This window comes from Quercus suber, unplaced genomic scaffold, assembly GCF_002906115.3.
Source record: "Quercus suber isolate HL8 unplaced genomic scaffold, Cork oak 2.0 scaffold_341, whole genome shotgun sequence".
NCBI lineage: Eukaryota > Viridiplantae > Streptophyta > Magnoliopsida > Fagales > Fagaceae > Quercus > Quercus suber.
This window is the reverse complement of record NW_027069793.1, coordinates 120573-136108: the sequence shown is the minus strand read 5'-3', so window position 1 is coordinate 136108 and position 15536 is coordinate 120573. Positions and strand designations below refer to the sequence as shown.

Genomic DNA, 15536 nt, shown 5'->3' with positions numbered 1-15536 from the left:
ACGATCAAAGTCCTATTTTACCCAGCTATAAGTAACTGATCTGAAATCTCATGCTAGCACGCCTGTGATCCCTTGATATACAAATTCACTTTTGCTTTATAGTTTATACCCTACAAAGGGATTTTGGAGAGAAGAAGATAAAGTTTTTAGCGGGTTCTAACCATCTTCTGAATTACGTCCTTTTAATCACTGTCCTCATTCTTATATTACTTTTTGCAGTAATTATGGAACCTTCAACACATTGAACATACACCCATATGAAGTTTCAAGCAAAAAAACATTTACTTTAATTGACAGCATCAAATTGAAAGCCAATTTGGTTTTCATCAGAATAGCCGTCAGCTCTCTCACCCCACTCAGAAAACAAATAAACACAGTGGGAGCCCAAGATTGAATAGAAAAAGGATTTACACCTGTTATAAAATTGCTAAATGTACTAAAGTATTACAATTTATATTACAAAGACAAGAATTATCAGCTACGGACTGTTACAGAATCTGTGACAGTTTTGATTATGTTGTATCTCACCTTTTCTTCTGAAGGTGAACTCAAGGTGAAAAGCAATTCTATTCCCAACCTGAATAAATAAATAAATAGAAGACATGATTACAACCAAAAGATGGGACAAAAACAATTAACACTAACAGTTCATGTCAAAAAAGACAAATTCTACAATTATGAGCAAATATATTGAAAAGCCAGGAAAAGAATGTGCATGGACGAAGAGGATGAATTCAACATGAAGCAATGCAAGTTTAAATAACGAAATTTTGATTAAAATGATTTGGTTTTGATTTTGTAACAATTGGTAAATAATTTCCAAAATTCATGATTTTTAATTTTCATAAAAGCACATGAGAAAAATTCTTAATCTTTACGATACACTTTTTTTTTTTTTTTTCATCAGGCGAAAAATTCACATAATAGCTGAGCAGTAACCTAAAAGTTCAAAAATACCAAATGTTTGCATGACAATGAACATCATCATATTACCAGAATTAGTGAGTTGGGTAATGTCAGTTGGTCCAATATGATATAGAAACAAAGAAGATGCTCTTATGCTGGTGGTAGTGGACGCCGGCAAGTTGGGCACTCCATCTTTATATCCATCCATCTTTGTAAACAACCAGAGTGGAAAAAATGATCACACGGTGTCACCTGTAACATATTTGAACTCAGTCCACTGTTCATAGAAAGACAACCAACAAATTACAAGAAAGAATCCCATCTGAATACCATGCAGTCATTAGATCGATGTGTAAAATCGATGGAAGTCATGCAAATGACACAATCTGTAGCATGATTTGTATCTTGATCAAACCTTCTATAGTAGCTATATTTCTCAGGCAGAATCTGCAAACCATAATACCCAAAGTGAGATTTCCATAAAGAATGCAGTCATGGAAATTTTAGAGTATAATGCACTGTGGGGATACAAGTACACCTCTCCTAACAAGTCTAGCTGCAATAATGCACACCACAAAATAAAACACAAAAATGAGAGAATAATTATTATTTGCATAGATATTAAAAGTCTCATTGATCTGTAATCTTTCTCTGCATGAATTGCAGCCCATTAAATGAAGAGAGGATTAAGTAATTCAATGTTCCTTTTTTTTGGACAAGTATGAGCTAATTCAATGTTCTTGTTGAGTTGAAGTGTTGAACTACTTAGAATCAGGCGAATGAAGCCCAAAAACATGAGAAGTCAGGACAATTCTTAATGCTTCAGAAGTACTGAATGGTAAGCACCATTTTATATGTTCACATTTTATATATTCTAATATCAAGATTCAATGGGCAAGCAAATCAATTAACAGGTAGTCAAGCTCAGGACTAGAAGTACAATAAACACGACTCCTTGCTCAACTAAATTTCTCAAAATTCTTTTACCTAGAGCAATCATCATATCTTTATGATACAACAAATTGATAGTGTGTGGTTTAGAGGATAGGGGTGTGCTATGCATGAATGTGCCATCAATTGTCAAAAGAACAAGGAAGAGAGTTGAATCCAACCTGGCGAGGAATGAACCAACGAGAACCAAGGTAGTGCTGGAGAAGAAGAATAGATGCTTGGAGTACAATAAATACACACAAACAAATGCACCAACTCCTGTCAGGTTCAATGCGCATGAAGTTGTGAGGGCAGCCAAATATATATAATGGGATTGCTAGCCGAGTAACAGTCATGCCTAAGATGTAATGAGGATGCAAAGGTTTTCTCGAGTCACGAACAACATTGGTGATTATTTGAGGTATCCAAAAAGAGTACAAAAGGAGAAGAATAGGTCTCAGAAAATTATGGAACTCATACATGACCAGAATGCCTCCCAAAAGGATCCCATCTGCAGATATATGCAACAGTTAGATCAAATTAGCCCAACAATTTCATACAAAGAATTTGATAATAAAAATATAATGGTCAAATACATAGTCAAAGTAGAATGAGCACTCGTGTATTTGAACAATTGAGCAGAGTGGAAATCATTAAGATTTGAAAGTTAATAAGTATTTATTACATCAATGGGACTAAATTACTAGAAGAGAAAAAAAAATTTGATAATAAAAATATAATGGTCAAATACATAGTCAAAGTAGAATGAGCACTCGTGTATTTGAACAATTGAGCAGAGTGGAAATCATTAAGATTTGAAAGTTAATAAGTATTTATTACATCAATGGGACTAAATTACTAGAAGAGAAAAAAAAAAAATCATATATTAATGTTGCATAAGTAGCATGAGAACTTGACAGGTGCATGGAAACTACATGTCTTAAAGACTGGCTTATTTAGCTCACAATTATTTATTTATTTTTATAAGTTTATGGTTGGGCCCAAGGGGAGGGGGGAGGGGAGATTCACCTACAATTATTAATATTAACATAATGCTATTCTAATAGGCTGTCATAGCAAATATACTCTAAGACTGTGAAGAAGATACTTTTGGAACTACTGTGCAGTTATAAAGTAATGTGACTGAACTGTATGTAACAATTTTTCATATGGTAGTAGTCATCACTGATCACACTAACAAGACATGATTCCATATGGCTACAGAAATGAGGATATTCAGTGTGAAATTTTTCTCTATGCAACATTCTAGTTCTTGACAAAGCCTGAACTCTCAAAGTTGGGTAGGTTTAATTCCAAGCTTTTGGTTGACAAGGATTCTTTGGTGTCCACTTCTTTATACTTTAAAAAATAAGCCTATTGACAGTACATGGTGTCCAAGACACCATGTACTACTCTTACTCTAATTTCAATTCTCCTCATTTTTAGCCTTTACTTGAGAGATAAACCAATTAAGATTAAAAAAAGAGAGGTTCTCAGCACACTTCTGTATGAGAAGGCTAGTAAACATAAAGGGGGCGAATGTGCAAGAATATACTTAAGGTGTGCACTATTTCCGAGTGTGCATCACCTCCAATAGATCTTATAAAGAGAAGTTCCACCACAACTGGAAGAGTGGCATTGAAAAGATAAACACAAAAGTTCCATAATACTTACAAAAACGACTATATAGAACTGAAAGCTCACGCCTCATAGTCTCCCATCCTTCACCATTATTCATAGGCCTACTTGCCTTCCATATTGCAAGAAGATATCTCATCTCAAAAATTGAGAAGACCACAAACTTGAAAAAGGCAGCAGTTGCAAAAGCATTGAATAAGGATTCTGTATGCAAAAAAGCAAACACACCTAGTTAATGATGATGAGTATAAGGTGATTAATAAACTTAGCCAGGATGGTCATCATACAGGATGCAAGAGCAAAAATATGCAGAAGCAGTTCCACAATTAAGGTATGTCGTACGTAAACAAAATGAATTACACTCTTGCATACAAGTTATAATAAGAATGCCAACACAGTGTACGCATTTTGCACAAAAGTGCTGAGATTTTAGCATCATAAAAAATGTCAATACAAAAAGAAAGGCTAGAAAGCCATTTTCCCTGTTGTGTAGCAAACATGCATTTAAACAGTAAGTTATTGAGCTGTACAACTTGGATTTTCCAAACCCAGATCTGATGATATTATTAATTTTTTGATAACTAGATCTGATGATATTATTTTCATCCAAATTCAATTCAATCCTGGTCAGACTAGGCCAGTCAAATTGCATTCCATATAAAAAAAATATTTAGCTCATTTGGATGACTTCCAACTGGCATATTCACCAAGTTAAACCAAAAGTACGTGAATAATTATTTTAAAAATCTAAAAATTATACCATAGTTTTCAAACAAATGGTCAATTAAATGCTAGAATACCATCACCATCATTTATAAAAATACATGCAATTTCAGGTGTGGCTCACATATCAGTGTGCTCTATCATCAGTTAGTACAAGATTACATGCCTATTGTAAATTTAAATGATGTCATTCTAATTTAGCACTGGATGCAAATTGCAAGTGGACAGCATTATCAGAAGTACATACACAAATCTGCTGTAGGTAGGGGACAGCTATCCCATTGTGTAGGCCAGACATTGAACCCAAAAGTAAAAGGAAACAAGAAGTTTTGTTTTTTTGGGCACTGTGGTCATTTTTTCCATTAGGGTCATTGTTGAGACAGATTTTTTTCCAGAGTTGGTATTTCACTTTGCAAGTGAGACAATCTAACACGTGGAGGGTACAAACAAACCAAAAATGATAAGTCAAAGGCATTTGACATTCTCCAGCTATATATATATATATATATTTTTATAAGAATGATATATATACTCTATGCATGAAAAGCACAGAGCAAACCCAAAAATTACAAAAAGGGGAAAATAGAGTAAAGACAGAAAAGAAAACCAAGCAAAAGATTAATTGCAAAAGCTTACCAAAAGCTTGGGTAAAGCTTATAAAAGATTAATTACATTCTCCAGCTATATGGAATCCTTAGATAAATTATGTTACCAAAAGCTTGGGTAAAGTAATCAGATAGAAAAAGTTAGTATTTCCTACTGCAGTTCTATAATTGCAAAAGAATTCTATTTTGTACCAACACTACTACACTTTGTCAAGAAGTAAATAGCTGATTAAACAGGTCCTCTAAAAATCTTGTAACTATGATAATTGTAATAATCTAGTCAAAAATTATAATACATACATGTAAGTTATAAAATTGTACATAAAAAAAAAAAAAAAAAAACATCTAGTAGTCTCTTTTCAATAATATTATTTTTACCTATCAAAAAAAAAAAAAAAAAAAAAAATTCTAGTAAGCTAGTATTGGTTATTACTACACTTACCAACTAGTATTCCGGCTGTCAGATGGAGAAGGCAAAGATAAGCATCCATGATAGCTTGTTGGCCAATCATTAAAATTGAAACCTTGGCAGCTCCCTAACAGTGGAAGAAATCAGAATCCTGATTTTTTTGTGAACTCAAAAAAGCTAAAAGAATATTGACAAAAACACATATACGAAACTATGACTTTTATAGTTTTATTCTCAAGTACATTTTATAAAAGTTCTTACAGATTGAGTGTTGCCATGTTCCATCTGCCGAATTAGTAGAAGAACTTGAAGGAAAGAGACCTGATGAAAATGGTTAAGGAGTCCACGTAAAACAGGCTAATAACATTCTGAATAAGCTGGGCGAATAATGATAATTAAAGGATACAAAGGTGACCATCAAGGTGTAGTTCACTGCCTTGTTATAGTAGACCTCAATGTTGACAGATGTAGCATTTATCAGTAAGGGTGAGAAGCAATCCCTATCATCATCCACTGCAGGACTTTCCATTAATCCTTCCATATGATAACGATCACGATCCCCATCTACAAGAATATATGAAATAACTATGTAAACCAAAGGGTAGCCTTTTTTTTAAAGGAATGTTTTCCAAATATTTCTAGAGCTAAATAAGGTCAAAGAGAAGGAGGAAACAAACAGAAAATTAAAAAAAAATATATATATATATATATATATATACACACTGAGAACTCAATTACCATTTTGGTTCGATGAAACGCGTGAAATTTGAGCTGCAATTTCAATATTACAATGTTTCTCCATTTGATAAATTGGTGCTGCAGTAAGCAAGAATAGATATTACTACAAGATTGAAGCAACGAGGACATAATACATTGAAGCAACATGGACTTAAGTTCAAGGTGAAGAAGACAAGAATACAATGTTTTCTTCTCCATATCTTATCCCGCGGAGATTCTTGGAACACCTGGGATGAGAAAACTCCTAGCTGTACAAAGAAGTTAGAAAGGTAGAAAGCATTCAGAACCCTTATAAACAAACTTACATCAATAGATGACAACAGCAGTTTTGTGGGCAATGTCAATCAAACCTAATGCAAAAAATTGTCAAAGAAAAAGCTGCTGTGTTTGAGAACATGCAAAGACTAGGATTCAGAATAAAAAACTGGGGCCCACTAACATCCCTAAACAGATCTAAGATTCCGGCATCAAGCCAACCCAATATTTATATGTACCAAATTTATGTAGAGGAGATGGAGATATGAGATATGGATACAATGCAATGCAATATGAATGCAGTGATATGTCAATTCTTGAAAATCTAGGATATGTTAACTAATTAATATATTAAGATATCTTCACTATGTATATTTTTTTTTTGATCAGTAAGATATGTTTTAAATTTTCACAATATATTATACAAGCTTTTAGATTAAAATACAAATAACATACATAAAAAAGAATAAATTAAGCATAAATGATTTAATTAACTTAGAAGCTATAAACCAAACAAAAAAATTATCCAGACCATATTTGATATTCATTGAATGTAGAGTTTTGAATGTTCCTAACTTTCAAAGATACTAGATTTTATATTTTACAAATAAAACTTTTTTCCTTAAAAAAAAAAAATTCAACTTTTGCCCCCGAAAAGTATGTGATGTACTTCAACTGTCCCAGCCATGGTCTACTGTGTCCCACTGTATAAAAATCATTTCAGTGAAGTTAATTTCATTACTAAAAAGTATGTATCTGATACATATCCTGCTGTGTCCTGTGTATCCAGATTGGATACAAATCAGATAACAGTATGAACAATTTAGGTTATTTTAAAGTATCTTCTTAGTGCCAAGTCCAATCCCATCCCAATAAAGGCAGGGCGAGTAACAAAATATACCTGATAAAAATGTCGACATATATTTCATTTCTATGCAAGTGGTATAAAAGGTCATTCTTAGTGCACAAGGATTCCACTTTTGTGGGGATTATATGTAACAGATGTGCTCATACAGGATTGATTCTGTGAAGCATGACCTCACTCTCCACCCCTACTTTAAGTGTAAACTAACAAAAGAAATCCCAAATCAACTTTGTAATGCCCAATCAAGACCAAGGTTGAAAATTGATGAATTCGAAACCCAGTGATTAACACACTCCACTACTATCGAATAAAAAAATTTATCAAGCAAATAAAGCGAGATATGACTCAGCAAATCATCAAGCAAACAGTGACACCAATTTCATAATAAAGTCAATTTAAAGCAATATAGAATGTGGAAATCAAAATCATAGATGATTTCAGTGAGAAGCATTACCAAATGATATGGATTAGATAAAAGATAATCATCTTCCTGACTCAGCTCTCCCTCTTTTCCACTGCAATACGGTAACGCATTAAAGTAAAGAACAGCAATTAAGATGATGAATAACATTGAATTAGGTAAATCAAATTAACCTTAGGAAAAATGAAATATGGAAGCAGATAACATGCAAATCGATATTGTTAACAAATCAGTAATGTGTTCTACAATGCAGTTATTACTTCAAAATGCCTATCATTTCATTATGTCCTAGAAACTGTCCAAAGAAGAATACAAAAAAATACATAAGAAATTCCAACAACTGACACAGTGAAACTTTGGGAAAGTTTTATCACTTTTGTGTGCCATCCAACATTTTTCAAGGCTTTAGTCTTATTAGCCTTCTAACAACAAATTGTGAATTTATGTGAAGAAAAATCAACTTAGACATTCTAATGATTTGCTCTGCTTCTCATTTTAACTGCTATTACCAAATTATGCATGTTAGCTGAAAAAATCTAACGTAGAGTGATAGAGAAAGGAGAAGGGAGAAGGCATGAGAGTTTTATGTGGTTCAACCACATGGCTTACATCCACTAAACAAGAGCTCAAACGGCTGTATCTTCTCTGTTAACTTAGATGATGATACATTACAATAGAGCCCATTTTTGTAATGGGAATGACATACGCAAATTAATCACAATTTTGAATTGATTGTTCAATCTCACAATTTCTTGATTTATTCCAATCCCATGATTTTCTCCAATAATCAACGATTTTATAATATGGAATGTACAACCTCTCAATTTGTGCATGGTATACAAGAAAGGGGCCAACAATGGTTACTACAGCCAAAATAATTAAAGGATCCATTAGGATCAAAAACTTAAAATGGGGTCGCAAGAGAAATATTTGAGATTCTTTTTTAATGTGAAATAAATGATCAACTAGGATTGGAGGAAAAAAGAGAGAGGAGGATTTGAGATTTGTTTTTAAAAATAAAGGATCTACTAGGAGTGGAGAATTTTTTTTTTGATTATATATATAATCAATATATATTGATAAGTAATAAGATTTATTGATATAAAAAAAGAGACACCCAAGTACACAGGGGTACAGAAAATGTTTGGTTTCTCCACATGACAACCAGTCCAATAAGGTTCTAAAAAAGAATAACTTGAGATTAGGGAGAGAACTCTCACTATCTTCAAAGCACCTACTATTTCTTTCCCTCCAAATACACCACATCAAACAAAATTTTAGAATTTGTGGAGTAGTGTGAGTTTAGTTTGAGTATGGGTCATTGTGATGGCGAGCATGTGGATATTTTGGAGTTTAGGTCCGGTTGGTTGTTGTGACTAAAGATGTGGAAGTAATGACAAGAAGAAACAAAAGGAAAGCAAAAGAAAACGACACATGATTAAACTGACTTGTGTTAGCACTAGTCACTTGGATGATGATACATTATAATAGAACCTGTTTTTATAATGAGAATTACATACACAAATCAATGCAATTCTGAATTGATTGCTTCAATCACACAATTTCCTTTAGCAATCAATTTCTTGATTTATTCCAGTCTCATGGTTTTTTTCAATAATCAATGCCTTGATTTGGTCTTCAATAATATTGAAAGTATATACTTTCCTATATTAACCTATACCTCAAACTAGTTGCTAGACATAAGTATGGCATTTTCAAACCAGGTCAAACACAAGCAGTGGTCATATGAACTTTAGACTATTTAGTACAATTTTTCACCAGCCGCAAAGAACACCTTCACATAAGAAGAACAAAGCACCAAGAATAAACATACTACATAGAATATAAAAATGTTTATACAGAAACTAAAGATGTATGGCCATAAAATTCATGAAATTCACCTGTTAGCTACCATTCGAAGTTGTCTAAAAGGCCATATATATACACCTTCCACCCTGATTTGAGCACCCCCAACATTGTGTTCATTGTCAAACACATCATGGAAAATAATTACCCCCTGGGTTAGCACCATGAAAAGCGAAAAAAATTCATTTATGTATAAATTATCGGAACAGGAAAAGTAAACATTAAAGTAATTATAGTTATTATATATTAACTATTTCAGTAAAAGAGCATTGAATATATGTTCTATGATTAGAAGATAGCGATTAAGAACTTTTCAGTTGTTGATCCTGGTGATTTGGGGTTCTGAAAGTATTCATAGATTGAATTAAATGCATACCATTAAAATGACATGTATTAAAAAATGATGAATAGGAAATCATTGTCCTGGCTTCAGCATCAGGAACAGATTGTGCAAGCTTAAATCAACAAAAAATTTTATAATGATGTTTAGCATATCTCGCACTTATACATTACTTTAAAACAGCACGTTATTCATAAATGCTGACTTTAATATGAACTTCTTTACCGACAATTCCACCTACTCACCTGAACATAATGTACGCCAGTTATTTTTGTTGGTGTACTAACTAATTCAATCATTGAATTGCCTGCGGATTTCCTCAAATCTGGAAACCTGGAAGAGCCATTTGTGGAATCTAGAAATTTCCAACTCCCTGCAACTCAGATGCCCGGTTTGTAGGTAATCAGATCAAGATATAAATACTCACCAATTAGGATGATTAACTTCACAATGTGTTCAAAATGATCAACTGATAATATTGCGTACACATTAAAAATGACAAAAAAATTTAGTAAATTGTACAATAAATTTATTTCTATATACATGTACAAAACTCCACCAGAAAAAATATGCGCATAAAGTCCACATGCCAAGCAATTATTAATAGGTCTACATCTCAATACATGCGACAAATATTAGGCATCTCATTACTTCTAATATCAAAAATATTATAAAAAATTTATTCAGGTATAGCACTGCTATATTTATTTATCAAAGTATGGGGTGGAGGGAAATAGTTACTCATGTGGGTCATATGGCATTAGAGAAATGGGGAATTTTGAAGGTGTTAACTTTCCTATTGATGGGCTCAACTGCTGAAGTTTTTGTTTTGAGATTGCTCTTACACATTGGATATCTATTGATGGCAATAGTCCATCTTTGTTGGATGGTTCTTTTAGTACACAGCCTTTGTGCTTTAGTTATCTTTTTCTTTCTATTTTTCATTGAGTTTATAATACGTTTCATTAAAAAATTCAAGCGGGTTAACTAAAATATTATGGGGTGATATTTTTTTTTGATAAGTATATAATATAATGGGAAGATATGAATTTGCTTTCCTCTTTCATTTTTTATAACAGGAGATGCAACTTGAATAAAACAGAGGCGAATTGAAGAAAAAACTGAAGTCACCAATTTGATGACACGTATGGTTGATGTGAACAATCAAACCCAACAAGTGGCAGGTCAAGCTCAACAAGTGTGCACCTCTTCCATCATTTTTGGGTAGTATACTATACCCCAAATGCCACCACCACCACCTGTGATGCTGATTCCCTAGAGGGAGAAAATAAAAAAAGAAAAAAAGCAAAAAAAGTAATGAACTTTGAGTGTGTGCCTATCAAGCTCTATATCCAATTTAATAAGTGAACCAATAAGTTGTAAATAAGTCCATTACATAATTATTGATAAATCCTAATGAGTGCATGCCATCAATTACAGCAATGGCTCAAGTTTTCTAATCGCATTCAGATCATACCTTCAAATGTTACAGCAAATAATGCAATTAGTTGGTGAGTGCAAAAATTTAATAATGAAGAGAACTTGCGGATAAAACCTAAGTTGACCAAGCCAACTCAATCAACAGCACATTATTTTGTTTGGGAATATTTTGGCTTCATAATAACACTAGAATCATGAGAACTGCTGTCCACCCCTCTTCTTCAACGACATTCTACTTTCATTATTAGAGCCATCAGAATCTCCAAGAATTTTCCAACTTGGGTTCCTTCATCTGCTCCATAAAGCATGGTTATATACTTGTATTATCAAGTTTTTTCCCCTTATTGGGGAGGGTGTGAGGGGGGTGGTTTGATGTGTACAGTTATTTACATTACTCTATCAAAGACGATCAAAGCATACTTCCACTAAATGACTTAGGAAGCGAGCACAAACTTTACAGGTCGCAAGCTCCTAAATTTTCTAATCAAATAATGACATAAGATAGAAAAATAGTCATTATGAGGTATACGACAATAATCAGCTCAAGTTAATGTCTAAACAAGATATCAGCTGGCAAAAGATAAGAATAAACAGAAAGAACAACATAACCACTGAAAAGTGAAAAGGAATTAAAGCTCGCACACAATGAAGCCCAGTGGATATTATACACAACTCAGACTTGCCAACAATCTTCCTGATATTATACAGTTCTCTCTCAATGTCTCACTGATCAGTTTTAGCCAAAAAATCAACCCTTCACAATATCCTCAAACTATTGCCAAGTATATCATTTCATTTAACTCTAAACATCAGTGTTCAAACCTTTCCCCTCTATTTATACACACACATGCGCAAAGATATACATCTACTTTACACCTTCCACATATCAAATGAAACATGGAAATCCTAACCATATAGTTTCACTCATCATATTCCTACTATAGCTCTAGGCTATAGTTCTTGTGGGGAGGTGTTGGAGATGAATTCAAGTTTCATTTGGTTAAGTGGAGGTGTGTTTATGATCCAATTCAGAAAGGTGGTTTGGGTGTCAGAGATTTAGTTGAGTTCAATAAGGCCTTATTGGGAAAGTGGCTCTGGTGATATGCTCAAGAGAGGGAGGCATTATGGTGGAGGGTGGTGCATAATAAATATGGTAGTATGTGGGGCAATTGGTGTTCTAACCAGGTTAGAGGAGTATATGGGGTGAGTCTTTGGAAGAATATAAGGGTGGGATGGGATCAATTTGCTCATTTCATTAGCTTCAAGGTGGGGTTTTGGCATGATTCTTGGTGAGGAGGACAGCCGCTGCATGATAGGTTTCTTTAACATCATGCAGTCTTTTTTAACATTAGGAAACCCAATTTCTCACTTAGTTTTCTTCACCATCATGCTGTCTTTCACTCTAAACTCTCTGTCCAATGGCACTCAACTAGCCGTAATAAGCAAGAGATGGAAGTCATAATGTCAATGTAAACAACAGGTTTGAAAATTCAAGCAGACAATGCAATCAAGCCATGTTTTTGATTGTAGATGAATGATTGTAAGCGTGGACATCATCAATTTGTTCATTGTCATAACTTTTTTGCGAAACTAATTCATGTTGGTAATATTATATCCTAGAGGAACATGTCATCATGAACTACAAGTTTGCTTGTAGTTGAATGGTCAGCAAAAAATAAAAAACAAACCAAAGCTATACCAAGCTCCTCATATTCCAAAGAGACAATAAGGAACACACAATGATGTCATATGAAAATACATGCAATTTGTAGCAGACAACTCTTGCAAACAGCATGAGTATAATGAAGAGATGATTGATTCACAGTATATAAGTTGCAAACCTCTGTAAGTTCCTGTTATGTTCCATGCAGAAAATGGACCCAAATCACTTTCATCTTTTCTTATAAATAGCCACTGCAAAAAAATAACAATATCAACAACATGCAAAAGATATCAAATCCATTCAGAACACTTTGGAAAAAAAAAAAAATTTAGTTCAATTTAAAACAAATAGTTAACATGAAAAATTGTGAGAGTACTGAGATTCCAAATTTTGAAATGCTTTTAGGTTAACAAACAACTGAATAGAAATAAAACTTTTTCCATGTGGTTAGATTTAAAAAAAGAATGTGCATCACAAATGGCATTCCCTATAATAAATTAAAATATCATAAGGTCCAATATGTTGTAAAGGTTTTGATGACAATTTACTTGAGATTTTTCTCTGCTAATCCAGGTCCTGCACATTAGGACAACTCGTAAAGCTAGGAATTCCTCAGTTATGAAGCATTTGCATTGATCACCATGAAAAATGATCATTATCAGTAATGATTCAAGATATGGATTCCCCCACTGCCCCCCCCCCCCCCCCCCACCCCAAAAAAAAAAAAAAGTTCTGTATTCCATTTACTAAAGTCTTGTTCTTTTGACTGTCATTCCTCATTTGCTCATTCAAAGAAATATTAACCTCCTGTTAACCAATTGAAACACAATTGAAGGGCTAAGATAAACATTTGAAGCACAAAACTGCATCAATGTAAGATTTTTCTTCTTCATAGCAGGCATTGGAGTGTTATAATTAGGCAGAAAAGAATTCTTTTACTTACATCACTACTAAACTCTGCTCTTCTAATTTCAGTCAAACAATATGATCTAAATTCTTTATTGTGTCTATAACCGAATGATATTCCTTAATCTGCTCTGTCAATCTCACTCTACCAACATCACTCGACTCTAAGTACAGGCATAACACAGCACAATCCATCACAGATTCACAGTTCCCTAAACCATCAAAGATGCCAAAATGCAAAACATTTATCAAGTTACAGCAAACGTAACATTACATGATCAGCCATTAGTTAACCAACTTACACTACTACATTCAAATTCACAATCTTTATCCTAAATTGCCATTGAATAAACAAGTAAATACAATACACAAGAACCAAATTAAACACAGATTTTTGGAAACCAACCTCATCTCCCCATGAACGAGCTCTCTCCCGCAATGGTCTCAGACCCGCCACCGGCTGCGAAAGCACCAAACAAAGCCACAATCCAAATACAATCTGAAACATGAACCCCAACCCCCTCCTCTCAAACCGCCAAAAACTTGAACTTTGGCCAAAACCCATATCAAAACCCAACAAAACCATCCCAAAAAAATTCAACTCCAATTCTTCATCTTCTTCTTCTTCTTCTTCTTCTTCTTCTGCCTCAAACTGATTTTGTAAAATCCAAGAAAACAATCCAATACCCATTACAGCATAGAGCTTAAAGAAAAGACTTGGGCTTTGCTTCAAATGTAGTCAAACATAGGAACCACCAGCCAAAAATATCAGATAAAAGAAAATGAAAGCTTAACAACTAATAGACCACAACCAAAAATAAACCCACAATTTTTAGCAAGCAAGGAACCCTTCCTTATCTACCAAAACCATTACCAAAAAAAAAAACAATACATCTTAATAATTACCAAAGACCAAACACTTAAGTACAACCTTGCAGAATACACTCAAATAATATAAACAAAACATGCACTGTACGCTATAATAGATTTGGGAGACGAAAACTAATAAAGCCTGGGTTAAGCTGATTGGAGTAGTTGGTTGTTGATGTGTCTCTTGGTCTTGGGTCTTTGCTGCTTTGTTTTGTTCATGTGTGTGCGCGAGTGTCTTTGTTTGAGAAAGAGAGAGCGAGAGGGAGAGAGTTCTGGGTCTTTGCGGAGAGGAGAGGAGTGGAGGCCACGCGCTGGAGGGAGGTGGATTACACGCGTCAATGGGTTTGGTGGTGGAGTGGAGTCAGTCAGTTCTTGGCGTCACCAAATGGTGTGCTTGGTATTGTCTCTTTTGGGTGGTGACTGGTGACGCTTCTTTTTGCTACGTTTTCTTTTTTGTTTTTATTTATTAATTAATATTAATTTTTTGAGAAGAAATATTATTTTTATTTTTATTTTTTGTCCAATCAGATTTATAAAAGGCCAAAAATATTTGACGTTTAGAATAATGTCATTTATTATTGAATTTGGTACTAAACATTGAACAATCCCTACGCTAATAAAAAAAGCAAAACTATACTTTTTTTATATCATATGCTAACAACTGCATGATTAGTTGGGAGTTATTATATTTATAAATCCACTTTTTTTTTTTTGAGAAACTTATTTATTAATCTACTTAACATTAAACACTACAAGCATGTGAAGTAATAAGCAATGAGCAATAAGTAATAAGTAACAAAACAAATAAAATTGTATGTGTAATTCCTATAAAAAATAAAAAATAAAAATTTATGTGTAACAATTTTCTAACATTTTTCATCAAAATGTAGAGCATCCCACTACTACAATAAAAGTTGACTTGTCGAATGTTGACAATGTGGTACAATTGGTACATGTTATC

At 33.5% G+C, this 15536-nt stretch overlaps 1 protein-coding gene across 1 annotated transcript; it reads right to left on the bottom strand.

The window, feature by feature from the left end:
- Positions 1 to 258: 258 nt before the first annotated feature.
- Positions 259 to 14952, bottom strand: LOC112035018 (transmembrane E3 ubiquitin-protein ligase FLY2). Its single transcript, XM_024067843.2, has 15 exons — positions 14112 to 14952; positions 12978 to 13050; positions 9942 to 10069; positions 9392 to 9507; positions 7524 to 7584; positions 6131 to 6197; positions 5950 to 6027; positions 5618 to 5775; positions 5473 to 5532; positions 5245 to 5338; positions 3511 to 3678; positions 2019 to 2347; positions 1237 to 1353; positions 994 to 1158; positions 259 to 577 (listed from the first exon to the last, which is right to left on the bottom strand). Exons 1-14 carry the CDS (start codon positions 14394 to 14396, stop codon positions 1057 to 1059), a joined length of 1836 nt encoding a protein of 611 aa, XP_023923611.2. The 5' UTR covers positions 14397 to 14952; the 3' UTR covers positions 259 to 577; positions 994 to 1056.
- Positions 14953 to 15536: the final 584 nt, after the last annotated feature.